The sequence below is a fragment of the Haliotis rufescens genome, unplaced genomic scaffold (genome assembly GCF_023055435.1).
Source record: "Haliotis rufescens isolate VD_foot unplaced genomic scaffold, xgHalRufe1.0.p SCAF_8, whole genome shotgun sequence".
In the NCBI taxonomy this organism is placed as follows: domain Eukaryota; kingdom Metazoa; phylum Mollusca; class Gastropoda; order Lepetellida; family Haliotidae; genus Haliotis; species Haliotis rufescens.
In genome coordinates, this window is record NW_025964372.1 from 30,613,890 (window position 1) to 30,628,301 (window position 14,412).

The 14,412-nt window shown below is 39.1% G+C and overlaps 1 protein-coding gene across 1 annotated transcript; it reads left to right on the plus strand.

Moving 5' to 3' along the window:
• Positions 1-3,212: 3,212 nt before the first annotated feature.
• On the plus strand, positions 3,213-11,413 carry LOC124145538 (toll-like receptor 4). The gene is made up of 2 exons (XM_046515331.2): positions 3,213-3,266; positions 8,283-11,413. Exon 2 carries the CDS (start codon positions 8,286-8,288, stop codon positions 10,791-10,793), a length of 2,508 nt encoding a protein of 835 aa, XP_046371287.2. The 5' UTR covers positions 3,213-3,266; positions 8,283-8,285; the 3' UTR covers positions 10,794-11,413.
• Positions 11,414-14,412: the final 2,999 nt, after the last annotated feature.

The window sequence follows — 14,412 nt, forward strand, 5'->3', positions numbered from 1 at the left end:
CCGTCATATAGCTGGAATATTGTTGAGTGCGGCGTTAAACAATAAACAAACAAACGTTGCTCACAATATCAATCCCTGGATTGTCTTATCCAGATTCGGATATTTACAGGCCACCTTCTTATGGCTAGAATATACTGAGTGAAGCGTTAAACATGAAACAAACACATTTTTTGTAATTTGTATTTTTATATGTTATATTGTTTTTAAGAACACAATCTGTTTAACCTGTCAGTGATCTAATTCTTGCAGGTAATGACAAGGAACCCCTTCCTCACAGGAGTGACGCTCTGGCTGGTCGTCTTAGGGTGGCCATGTTCAACCACGAAAAAATGACATTAACAGATGCAAGTATGCGGAGACCGATCGAGATGTAGTTGCCAACGGTTCGAACAGAAACTTCGACGATGTGTTCCAAGGATTTGCTGAAAACGTGACTGTCATCGACTTGTCACGGAATGAAAAAACAAGCACTGAGAAGATGTCCTTTCCTTATCGTCTGATGGTACACACACTCAGTATGTATTGGAATAGTCTTACTCATCTAGACAGAGATTCACTCAAGAACTTACCACACCTTTCGAAACTTGACCTCAGAGGAAACAAGATAAACTGTACGTCTTCATCATTACCGCCAGGCCTCTTCAGAGATCTTCCAATAAAACGCCTTTTATTGAGTGACTTGAACATTAAACAGATTTATGATGATTTGGAGTATGCAGAGATATGAAGAGATTATTTCAGATAAATGCATGTAATAAGGGTCAGATAGATACAAACATTACTGATCTGTTTCCATATTTAGATATCTTAGATATTAGGAACACAGTCCACACTGATTTATCCCAGCGATTGATAAATCTAAATAATTATGAAAATGCATCCATGCAACGAATTTCTTTCATAGCAAACACCGCAAGATATGGAGTCAGAATTGAGCAATGTTTCATGCTATCCACAAATGATACACGTTTTCTTGTCACAATTTGTGTTTCAGAAGTGTATCTTGTAGGCAACAGAATACGAATCATTCAGAGAGGTTCTTTGACTCAACCTCCATTTTCCCAATGCCTTCGTGTTTTAGATCTCAGTCACAACATGATCCTGGAGAAGCATGGTCTCCTTCAATCTCTTTCTGTATTCACAATTTGGCTTCATTTCACTTTGTACAAAACGAGAAAGATCCTAAACAAGCTAATGACCAAATATACAATTTCTTTGACTTCGAATTTTTCAAGATACAAATGAGATGGTATGGCCAGGAAATGACCCTCAAACATGTGTTTTCTCAGTTAGTGCTGAGATACGAGACAGTGAAGTCAATCCACAAAGTCAAAGTAGTGTAACAGCGTATCTGATGTTGGTATTTACACGAAAGCTTACCACACTTTATTTTGCACCAGCATTTAAACCCTTTGTTGATATAGACGCTGAATTGGCCTTTCGTGGAACTGAAAATGGTTAAACATAGTATTTTTTTGTTGTTTGGTATCTGCAAAAAATGTTAATATCTCTGGACTGAAGAACCTTCAGAGTTTGGAAATTTCCGGATATGGATTTATTGGATCCCCAACGACATTGATGAAATTCTTTCCAAGCATTAAAAAAACTATCATTAAATCGTATCACAAACGGATTTATGTGTATTGTTAACAACATAGTATCGGTATTGGGCCAATTTCAACATCTTCAGAACCTGCACCAGTTAGATAATGACCTTTCCGATTTGCCAAGAAATGTGGAGAAAATAAAAGAGCTGAGTGTGGGAACAAGAAACAGGTTAGACACTGTAACTCAGAAGAAACATATATCGGTTAATCTGCGAGGGAATGTGGGTGTGGTTCTCTTGAAAATCAGTGATGACACCAGCTGTTCGCTAAAAGGGTAAGCATGTCCTGCCCTAGCGGCAGCACCCACCATTCACACAATTTGTATAATAAACTATTTTTTGCCAGTAGTACCCACCATTCACACGATGTATATAAGAATGTAAGTAATTATTGCCTGACGCCGCACGATGGTTCTTCTGCCATGCGACGGCGCCCTTTTAACAAACCTGAGGACACGATAATGCATTTATTGATTTGTTGAAACTAATAAAATCGATGTGTTAATTTTGAATTACGTCTCCTGTGTACAAGTGCAGATATTTGCAGCTTATAAGTAAACAAAAACGTTGAAGAAATATATTCGTTTTGCAACACAGTGGGGGACAGTTTTGATGTCTCGGCCTAAACATTTCTTTTGTAAATGATCCAGCATTGTGAGTGAGTGAGTTGGGTTTAACGCCGCTTTTAACAGTATTCCGACGTTAAACCCAACTCACTCACTCACTCACTCAATCACACACTGAAAACGGATGTGTTATGCTCAGGAATCTTCATCGAGTATTCACGATGTGGCATTTCACAGTGTTTGATATCATTCGAGGTGATGTTAAATGGGGCTTGACGTCGCGTCCAAGATGATTGCACTTACATAGCGACGCACATGCACGTGTGTGTGTGGCTGCTTGTACTAGTCCGGACTGATGCCGATTTATAGTGCTAGCACACTGAGATACCATGCCGCAGTTTAACATGAATACCCCCACTCAGACACAGTAAACTGACTCCGAGCCGACCAGTCCTTGTTTGAGCCCGTTAATGGCGAGCGCCAGACAGAGTAACAACAAGTACCATCTGTTAACGTCTTTTGGTATGACGCGGCCGGGGATCGAACCCCGGACCTTCCGCTCTCCGGGGGTGGACGCTCTACCATTAGACCACGGAGGCGGTCTTGAAGGTGAACAGTGCTGATAATAGGAGAAAACTTCCTTGAGATGCGGTACTGTAACATTGCCGTCACCCTCTACACAGTGAAACCCCGTTAATCCAGACACTAACGTTCACTGTGAAATCCTTTGAATAAACTAAATTCAGGATAAACGAATCAGTCTGAACATAGTTATGTCATTAAATAGTAACATTCTCAATAGTTATGATTCAATTACCGGGTTTCTGGATTAATGAGGTTCCGTCCAAGCATGTTTCGCTGTTTCACAATGTTTGAAATATACAGTGTTTCGTCATTGCATGTTCCTTAAAGCATACATGTAGATTTGGCTAATTATGTGAGTACTTTAAAAATATCCGGTCAGTAAGGAAAATCAAAATCGAAACAGGAAATAAATCACTTTTCCAATTCAAGTCGCGTCTGTTTCAATCCGCAAGGAAATTAGACGTTAGCTATAAGGCAAGTGCTTCGTTTGCAAAAAGCGGTATTAAAAGGTGAGTACAACTGAAACAATCATTATAACTACCAGCTACCGGCCACTGGTTGCATGGAGTTGACGATTGAGTTAACGCTGGCTTTCGCAGAACAACGCTAATTAGAAAACTAACATGGCAGATCAAATTCAACTGGTTATGCAGACAACCAAATGTGGCTTCCGGGTTTGTTGAGCGACCTCTCATCATTTGTATGATTTGATCTATGTGCTATTGATTCGAGTTTGGTTACAAAAGCATAATTACTCATCTACACGAAGTCCACAAGATTGTACTAAGATTGTATGTATGCCTTAGAATGTGACTTCCAAATAGTCTTACATTGTAGTCTGTTAATAGCTTTTCACCACTCAGCATCATTCAAGCTGTATGATGGCGGCCTGTATATATATTCAAATGTTACCCCGACAAGCCTCTCCTGTCCACGGGATCACGTACACTTGTTACTTGACATGATCAGATTGAAACCGGTCATGTCACATGTACGTGTATTCTCGTGTTTGTCGATGCTTACAGAATCCTATACTTCATGGAAAATGGCACACTACCTTACTAAAACAGGCGTTTCCTCGATTGGTTGGTTGGTTTGTTGTTTAACGCCGCATTCAGCAATATTCCAACTATATGACGGCGGTCTGTAAATAATCGAGTCTGGACCAGACAATCTAGGGATTGATGTAATGAGCATCGATTCACGCAGCTGAGACACGATGACATGTATCAATCACGTCAGCGGGCCTGACCACCCGATCCCGTTAGTCGCCTTTTACGACAAGCATAGTCGCCTTTTACGGCAAGCATGGGTTGCTGAAGACCTATTCTACCCCGGAATCTTCACGGGTCGCGCGTTTCCCCGATCACAAACGAGATAGTAGTGTATCGCTGCCTCTGCATTTTAAACATGTGTGCACATTCTATTGTAAATTACCAGCACACACACTGGCTGCGCCTTTCTGTGGGAGCCACTATTCCGCTTGTGTCTGATATTTAATGTGTGTGTGGTTAAAAGCCGCTACTAACATTACAGTCGAACCTCTTTGTGTCGAACTCCCGGTTGTCTCGAATGAGAGACCCAAGAGTCCAAAAAACCTTCTCTAACGACGTTAGAGATTGACCTGGGGGTATATTCTGGTATGTCACTGTATTTGAACATCTTTGGTAGACGTCATAGTACTAAATGACGTCATCAATGGAATGAGTAAGAAATTGAGGAAGATATGTATATGCGAACGATTGTATCAGTTTAATCAAAACTAAGCACAATAATGTACAGAAATTATGACAATGTTTTAAAGATGAAAGTGCTAAAAAATATTGTTTGGAAAGTGTCAAATATTATTCATCATACTTTCACACGAAACTGCTAACACGGTACCTATTTCCGCGGTAGAAATAAATGTACATTGTGTTACAGAACGCAAAATAAACCACTTCTATACAAAGCATAAAGGTCATTCTGACACCTGCAGCCAAAGTGAAACTAGCCGACTATTCAACAACGTGTGCCGGGACAACAAGAAGGCTAACGGTTGGTTGGTTGGTTTGTTGTTTAACGCCGCACTCAGCAATATCCCAGCTATATGACGTCGGTCAGTAAATAATCGAGTCTGGACCAGACAATCCAGTGATTGATATCATGAGCATCGATCCTCGCAATATGGGACATGCATCAACCAAGTCAGCGAGCCTGATCTATTCTACCCCGGATCTTCACGGGTCCGAAGGCTAACAGATGTTGTAGGATAGGATAGGATAAGTTTTATTCCATACTGAAAGGCCTCAGGCCCATAGTACAATTCTGTTTTCGGGAGTGGTTACAGATCCGTTTAACAGGTCATATTCTAATTAACATAGCATGATAAATGAACATTGATAGATTTTTTAGAGTATCTTTATCAGTTGTTGACATGGTCGTTGTAAATCTTTGTATAGTGGGATGTACATAACCAGGCAGATCAATATATTTTCTTCTAAGGTGGTCGTATTTTGGACAAACTAACAGAAAATGAAACTCATCTTCAATCACATTTAAATCACATTGCTCACATATTCTCAATTCTCTGTCTATATTTCTATGCCTGCCTACTTCGATCCTAAGTCTATGAGAGCTGCATCTAAATTGTGCTAAACTTATTCTAAACCTTTTAAAGTTGATGTCAAACAAATAGTATTCTGGGGAAATTGTTGTCTTGAAAAGCTTGTAATAATTGCATTTTTCTGCACTTAAAACATGCGATGCCCATTTTTGTAAGTATATATCCTTAAGTCTTTGGCGTAGAGATACTAAAAATGAATCGGGATTGTTTGGTACACATTGATTACGCCAAACATACCCATAGCCGCAATCATTTAATAACGACTTTACATCATAAACCCAATTGCGGCTTCCATGTTTTTCATACAATAACATCATATTGTAACATTTTCTAGGTAATCTATCAATAGGCATTTTAAGAATCTTGAACCAATACTTGAGAATTCTAATATGTTGAAATATGTGCACGTCCACATTCACCATATACCATAACACTCGATGTAGAGTTTTTTACGCCAAGGAATCGTTTACAAACATATAGATGGACCAGTTCAATAGTTCTGTATTCAGTATGCCCCCAGACCTCTGCTCCATATAAAAGAATTGGAGTAATTTTTGTATCAAATATTTTAAAAAAAGGTTTGATATGAGAGATCAGTGAAGGTTTTCAAACTATGTAAGATTCCCATTAGTATCTGGTTACTGGTGTGGTAATTCCACGTTAATCTGCCTGTGAAGGTTACTCCCAGATATTTATAAGAAGTGACAATTTTTAACGGTTGTGAGTTGAAGAACCATTTTTCCCTACTTGATAGTTTATTTCCCTTTTTGAAAACTAACACTTTCGTTTTCTCAGTGTTCACTTGGAGTTTACAATTAGAACAGTACAGCTCCAGTTGATCTATCAAATTCTGTAAACCTTTTATCGTACGAGAGAACAGGACTATATCATCAGCAAAAAGCAACAGAAAAATCTTCACAATATCTGGATACAGCTGTATACCATCCGTACAATTTTCCTTAATTTGTGCAGCTAGTTCATTGATGAATAAACAGAACAGGAATGGGCTAAGAATACAGCCTTGGCGTACACCAATGTTACATGTGAAGACATCAGAGTATATTCCCCGATTTTAACACATGACTTTACATTTTGATAAATATTGCATAAAAGTTTACCCATTTTATTACTCACCCCATTTGAAAGAAACAATGACCACATTATATTTCTGTTTACAGAATCAAACGCTTTTTTGAAATCAACAAAAATTGCATAAAATTTTCCACCTTTTCTCTGCATGTATTTGTGAATAATCGCATTAAGTACGAAAATATTATCCGTAGTTGAATACCCTTGTCTAAAACCTGCTTGTTCTTCCGAAATTTTATCTAATATTTTGCTAAAAACACTCAGAAGGGTAATTCCTCGATAATTGTTGGTATCGGTATGTGATCCTGATTTATGTAGTGGACCAATTACACCGATAGTCCACTCTTTTGGGAAATAAGACGTTTCTAAAATCATATTAAACAGTAATTCAAGGTACCAGTATATACATATCTTCCCAACACTGAAGATCCCGGGTAAAATAGGTCTTCAGCAACCCATGCTTGCCGTAAAAGGCGACATGCTTGTTTCTTTGTCTAACGCCGCACTCAGCAATGTTCCAGCTTTATGACGGCGGTCTGTAAATATTTGAATCCAGTGATTGATATCATGAGCATCGACCCACGCAATTGGGATAGGATCACATAATCAACCAAGTCACCAAGCCTGACCACCCGATCCCATTAGTAGCGTCTTACAACAAGCATAGTCGCCTTTTATGGCAATCATTGGTTGCTGAAGACCTATTTTACCCCCGCGCTTCGCGGGTCAGAAACAAAGATTTAGAAAGTCAAATGGTTCTAGCTCAGTTAAAAACAAAATTATCAGTTTGTGTTGATTTATTTCCCGTTGATGAATACATTTTTTCATCACATAACAAACATAAACCTGAAAGTCCCATGATTCTAGCCCCCGATATAAAAAAGCTATTAGTTCTTCCTGTTCGGATTATCTTACTTCTGGGTTCAAAACACATTTTCACTTCAATAAAACTTTAAATATAAAAGTCCCTTGTTTCTAGTTTTAATTACGTCAGGTGTTTAGGTAAACAGACACTGGCTACATTAGATTGGTCGGTTGGTTTGTTGTTTTACGCCGCACTCAGCAATATTACAGCTATATGACGGCGGTCTGTAAAACAATCAAATCTGGACCAGACAATCCAGTGATTGATATCATGAGCATCGATCCACGCAATTGGGATCGATGACATGCATTAACCAAGTCAGTGAGTCTGACCACCCGATCCCGTTAGTCGCCTTTTTACGACAAGCATAGTCGCCTTTATGGTAAGCATGGGTTGCTGAAGACCTATTCTACCCTGGATCTTCACGGGTCTAGTAGTAGTAGTAGTAATAGTAGTAGTAGTAGCATGGGTTGCTGATGACCTATTCTACCCCGGATCTTCACGGGTCTAGTAGTAGTAGTAGTAGTAACAACTTCAACCTTTGATCATTTTGTGCCAATAGCGCCAGTTGTGTATGTCTCATGTGATGTAATGAGGAGGCTGTGGGGACGTCTGTTGCATTGTGACATGTGTCAGCACTGGTTTTCAGTGATCCATTCATATAATTTGCACCACTTTTTGTCTTTTACCCCTCGGCACAGTCAAGACATATTGTTCCAAGGCTTTGGCATTATATGTTCTTTCTTTCATTCTCATTCTTTTTTAATCTTGTATTGCCTTTTCTATTTTACAGAACTATTCAAGTGGGTTACAGATCCTATTTACTCTATCCTTTGTGCTCAAAACATAAGTAATATCAAAATTAGACTGTGGTCGTAAATACGTGCAGTGATGTTCTGTTCTGCCTCCCTAAACTTATACTGTAGTATAGAACACATCCTCTTTATGATAATTTCTTTCTTTCAGGCAATGACAAGGAACTCCTTTCTCGCAATGCTGACTATTTGGCTGGTCGTCTTAGGGTTGCCCTGTTCTTCCAAGATGTACGACTTCAACAGCTGCATTTACAACGAGAACGATCGAGATATAGTTGCCAACTGTTCGAAAGGAAACTTCACTGATGTGCCCCAAGGATTTGCTGAAAACGTGACTGTCATTGACTTGTCACAGAATGAAATAACAAGCATTGAGAAGATGTCCTTTCCTTATCGTCTGATGGTACACACACTCAGTATGTCTTGTAATAGTCTTACTCATCTAGACAGCGATTCACTCAAGAACTTACCACACCTTTCGAAACTTGACCTCAGAGGAAACAAGATAAACTGTACGTCTTCATCATTACCGCCAGGCCTCTTCAGAGATCTTCCACTAAAACGCCTTTTATTGAGTGACATGAACATTGAACAGATTCATGATGATTTGGAGTATGCAGAGGAAACATTTCTTGATCTCAATCAACTCGAAGAACTTGCTATCGATTTGCCTCCGAACCCACTATTTGGTGTCGGATTTGGCAGTTTGACAAATTTACGCACTTTAACCGTTAGGTATTGTCAAACGAATAACCTTAATACAAGTGCATTTGAGGTTTTCACAAAATTTAATCTTACAACATTTCAGATAAATGCATGTAATAAGGGACATGTAGATACAAATATAACTGATGTGTTTCCATATTTAGATATCTTAGATATTAGGAACACAGTCCGCACTGATTTATCCCAGCGATTGGTAAATCTAAATAATTATGAAAATGCATCCATGCAACGAATTTCTTTCATAGCAAACACCGCAAGATATGAGCAATGTTTCATGCTATCCACAAATGATACACGTTTTCTTGTCACAATGTGTGTTTCAGAAGTGTATCTTGTAGGCAACAGAATACGAATAATTGAGGGAGGAGCTTTGATTCAACCTCCATTTTCCCAATGCCTTCGTGTTTTAGATCTCAGTCACAACATGATTCTGGAAGAGTATGATCTATTTCAAACCCTTTTCTTTTACACACATTTTGCATCATTTCACTTTGAACAACACGAGAAAGATCTTAAACAATATAATGATCATATATACAAGTTCTATGACTCACATTCAATTTTTCAAGATACGAATCGGATGGTATGGCCAGGAAATGAACCTCAGACATGTGTTTTCTCAGTCAGTGCTGAGACCCGAGAGAGTGAAGTCAATCCCCAAAGTGAAAGTAGTGTCTTAGCGTATCTGATGTTTTTTCCACGAAACCTAACCACACTTTATTTTGCACCGGCATTAAGACCTTTTGTTAATATCAATCATGATGTGCATTTCTTTGGTTCTGAAAGGTGGTCAAAAGTCGTATTTTCTAATTGTTCAGTAGTTGCATATGATGTTAGTATCTTTGGACTGAATAACCTTCAAAGCTTGGAAATTTCCGGAAATGGATTTTTGGGACAACCAACGACATTGATGAAATCCTTTCCCAACATTAAAAATCTATCATTAAACCATATCACAGAGGGATTTGAGGGTATTGCTGACAACATAGAATCGGTATTGGGGCACTTTCAACATCTTCAGAACCTGCATCTGTTAGATAATAACCTTACCGATTTGCCAAGAAATGTGGAGAAAATAACAAATATCAGATTAATAGATGTCTCGTATAACTCAATAAAAGAGCTGAGTGTGGGAACAAGAAAGAGATTAGACGCTGTGGCTCAGAAGAAAAATATATCGGTTAATCTTCGAGGGAATGTTCTGTCATGTGGGTGTGGTTCTCTGGAATTTATTTCATGGTCAATGGATTCATTCGTACTCTTCGTTGACGGTCATCATTACATGTGTCGAAATGATAATGGGGAAATTATTCACTTAACAAATATTGCAGATTCATACATGAAAATCTGGAGGTCGTGCGTTTCTTTCTTTTCGCTTTTATTTTCAATATGTTTTTTTTTCCTCCTTTTCTTAGGATTTTCTCTAAGTCTTCATATTGCAAGAAATGTAAATTTGTTAAAGCGATGGAGTGTCAAATGGTTAGGTTTGGACTTCCAACAACATTTTAAGTATGATGTATTTGTCTACCATTCATCAAAGGACGACCGTCGGTGGGTGTGTAGCACCTTGAAGCAAAAGCTGGAAGATGAAAGAGATCTTCGTCTCTGTATTCCGGACAGAGACTTCGAGCCCGGAGTCTACACGTGTGAGGAGGTTCTGGGCGCCATCAACAACAGCTGGAAGACTATTATCTATCTGACTCAGACCTTCCTGGAAGACGAGCTCTGTTCCTTCAGGCTTTCTTCTGCCGTTTATCTTGGCGATAATCTGAAATCTGACAGATTTATCATCCTTTTTTCGGACGCGGTCTTCCGTCATCCATTGCCACCTATCATTAATCAACTTCTGGATGAAGATAACAGGTTTCCTTTGGAGGAGTTTCATAAGAGTTCCTTATGGGATCAGCTTCACAGCAGGATACTGAGTAAGGATTGACAATCGCAATGGAGCCTCTGGTGACGGATTCAAGTAGTGTATAGAGCGGATCATTCTGAACATTGTTATGAAGTGTTACTGATAATTGCATACGTTTTTGTAATTGTATGTCAGAATTAATTGCTCACACTAGACTTATTGTAAAATAATCTGTGCTCCTAAAACATAACATGTTTCAGGTGATTATCGTTACACAATGACTGGGGTTAGCGATAATATCAATATAATCATGAAATGTAAATTGTCTAATGATAAACCCAGTTAGGCCTTACTCATTCCTGTTAAAGGGACTGTTTCGATGTATCTGCTGTGTTTTAAGCATTGTTAATGTAATTATTATTTGCGGTTCGGTTTTGATTTTTGTTTACATTGTTCATTGTTTACATTTTTATGGGGTGAGATGCGAGGTTACTTTACCCTCTGGCGTTGCCGTTGAATGTCTTAGGCATATTCTGAGTGTCACCCACTGAACAGGTTGTGCAAAAGAGGTTCTACTCCCTCACCACTTTTTATTCCATGACATATTGTTTGTTTGTTGTTAGCAATGTGACGGCCGTCTGTAAATAATCGTGTCTGGGCCAGACAATCCAGTGATTGATATCATGAGCATCGATCCACGCACTTGGTTGGTTGGTTGGTTGGTTTGTTGCTTAACGCCGCACTCAGTAATATTCCATATATGACGGCGGTCTGGAAGTAATCGAGACAAAACAATCCAGTCATTGATATCATGAGCATCAATCCACACAATTGGGACAAGATTGCATGCATCAAATCAAGTCAGCGAGCCTAACCACCCGAATAGGTAGAATAGGTCTTCAGCAACCTATGCCTGCCGTAAAAGGCGACTAACGGTATCGGGTGGTCAGGCTCGCTGACTTGGTTGATGCATGTCATCGATCCCAATTGCGTGGATCGATGCTCATGATATCAGTCACTGGACTGTCTGGTCCAGACTCGATTATTTACAGACCGCCGTCATTCATATGGTTGGAATACTGCTGAGTGTGGCGTTAAACAACAAACAAACAAACAAACAGCATAGTCGCCTTTTACGGCAAGTATGGGTTGCTGAAGAACTATTCTACCCCGGATCTTCACGGGTCCCACGCAGTTGGGATCGATGACATGCATCAACCAAGTCAGCGAGCGTGACCACCCAATACCGTTAGTCACGTCTTACAAGCATAGTCGCCCATGACATGTTATGTGTGATAATATATAAGTACCGTTAGAGTCATGCCAGTGCCCATTATTTGACCTTGTGTATTTAATGTAACTTAACTGCGATAAATAACATTTATAAAGAATTTTATTCACATTATTTTTCATTTTGTGCATGTTGGTAAATTATCCGCCAGTATTGTTATGTATGTTTTCATTTGATTATGTGATTGTCCGTGGCTGCACCCTCGAAGGGGGTTGAAGTAGTGTAAAATTATTGTCCCCCTGAGAGGGTATGTAAGACCACGTCTTTCAAAGTGTATTTATTGTTACCACGTTTTTAATCGTAGAATATGTGTTGTTTTAATGTTCGGCTAATTGTGTCAGCCATCGCCAACACCTGAAGGGATGGTACAAGATAAAAAAAAAAGTACTGTAAGTCTCCATGGTCCCTAGTGAGGTGATCAATCTTCAGTTGCTGGCGATCTGTAGCCTTTTTTATATTGTATCGTTACGTATTGTGACATCTTTTTATGGCTGTATACTAGTTTTAAATAATATTCTGTAATCTTCTGGTTATTTTACTGTCCTTTGTTGACAGGCTTCTATTGTTTAAATGTATATATTATGTATAGTTTTTGTTAGTCACGATATGGCTGAAATACTGCCGATAAATTTTAACTTACTCACTCACTTTTGATTATGTTGACAAATTGTTGGAAGTTGTGATGATTATATGCTGTAGTTGCATGTAAACTACATTTATGACCCTCCAAGGAATCTAATAAAAGTGTGCTATCCTAATTTATGTGTTCTGGGTATAAATTCCGACAAACTATGTTGAACATTAAGGTTCGATTTCCGAGGATTCGCATTGATTACAACCTTATTGTGTTTGTACTTTATGTGCCGCCTCCGTGGTAGAGCGTCCTCCGCCCGGAGAGCGGAAGGTCATAGAGGTCCGATCCCCAACCGCGTCATACCAAAAGACGTCAAAAGAAGTTACCCTGCCTGGCATTCGACATTAAAGGTCTAAAACAAGGAACTGTCCGCTCGGTGTATACTGTGTCTGAGTTGGGTATTCGTGTTAAAACAGCGACATGGCATCTCAGTGGGCCGGCACTATTAATATCGCCATTTGGTCGGACTAGTACAAGCGGTAACACACACGTGCATGCACATCGCTATATAACGCAAATAATGTTGAACGCAACATTAAACCCAATGTTACGGTGAAGATGCAAACCGCATATATGTGATAAACAACAGTGAACGTTAAATTTGTATGGTTTTAATTTACTTAGGGGTGCGTGACATTTAATTACTGTAAATTATGTGAGAAAATGAGTGAGTTAGTATGGTTTTACGCCGCTTTTAGCAATATTCCAGCAATATGACGGCGTGGGGGCACCACAAAGAGGCTTCACTCATGTTTATCCACATTGAACAGTTACTGTATGTACATCTATGCTGGTCAAGGAGAGTTACTGTATGTATGGTTATGCTGATGGAAGAGAGGGACTTACTGAATGTATGGCTATTTTCATCGAAGTGACTTACTGTATGCTTGCAGGATATTATCGAGTGTCAATATCCGCCAATACATTTGTCATGCACCGATGTACCAATGTTCTGTCCGCTTTAGCTCACTTAACTAGCCTTAAAGTGCAAGTAACGTGCAAAAAACGATTGCGATTATGTTGTGAATATACTTTTTCATAGCTACAGTAGGTCAATTCGAGAGAAATTTAATAAAGAAATTCGTAGAAAGTATTTAAACGTCCAAGTGAAAGTGGTGATATTACACGCTCCATTCCCAGACAAAACTATTTGGTGTTGCTGCAATGGTGCAGCGGTGAGAGATAAATGGTTCAATTGTCTGATATTTAGACTTGGTTGCAGAGTCTGTGTACTATATAATCTATTTTGTGATGCTTAGCAGACAGAAAGACGTACAGACATTGTATTACAGTCTCACCTCATATTTACAATATATAAATAATGCCACAAAACCCTTTCCATATCCAATAGAAATCTCTGCATAAAGCAGAGTTGACTGTACGATTTCGACTATATAATGAGCACGCGTTTATGAATCACTACCAAATAGTAATGATACCAGGTGTTCGCGAAATGGTGAACGTATCCTGCCCCACCAGTGTCACCCATCACAAACACATGCAAATGCAAGTCAACTGTTCACCTGAAAATAATAAGGAACATGTGGTACAAGTCAAAATTGGGAATTGTCTTGGACATCTTTTTTGTCACTGATGTGTCAAATTTTGGAATGTCCTCCACATGTCTACCATTAAACTTTTTAAAAGCTTTACTGAGGCCTTGAATGTTGTTGCCTTGATCAAACAACTTCTATTCTCCCGGATCTACACGGGTGCCAATAGAAGAGGCGCCACGCCCATGGGTACATACATCCCAATTCATTGAAAGTAACAAT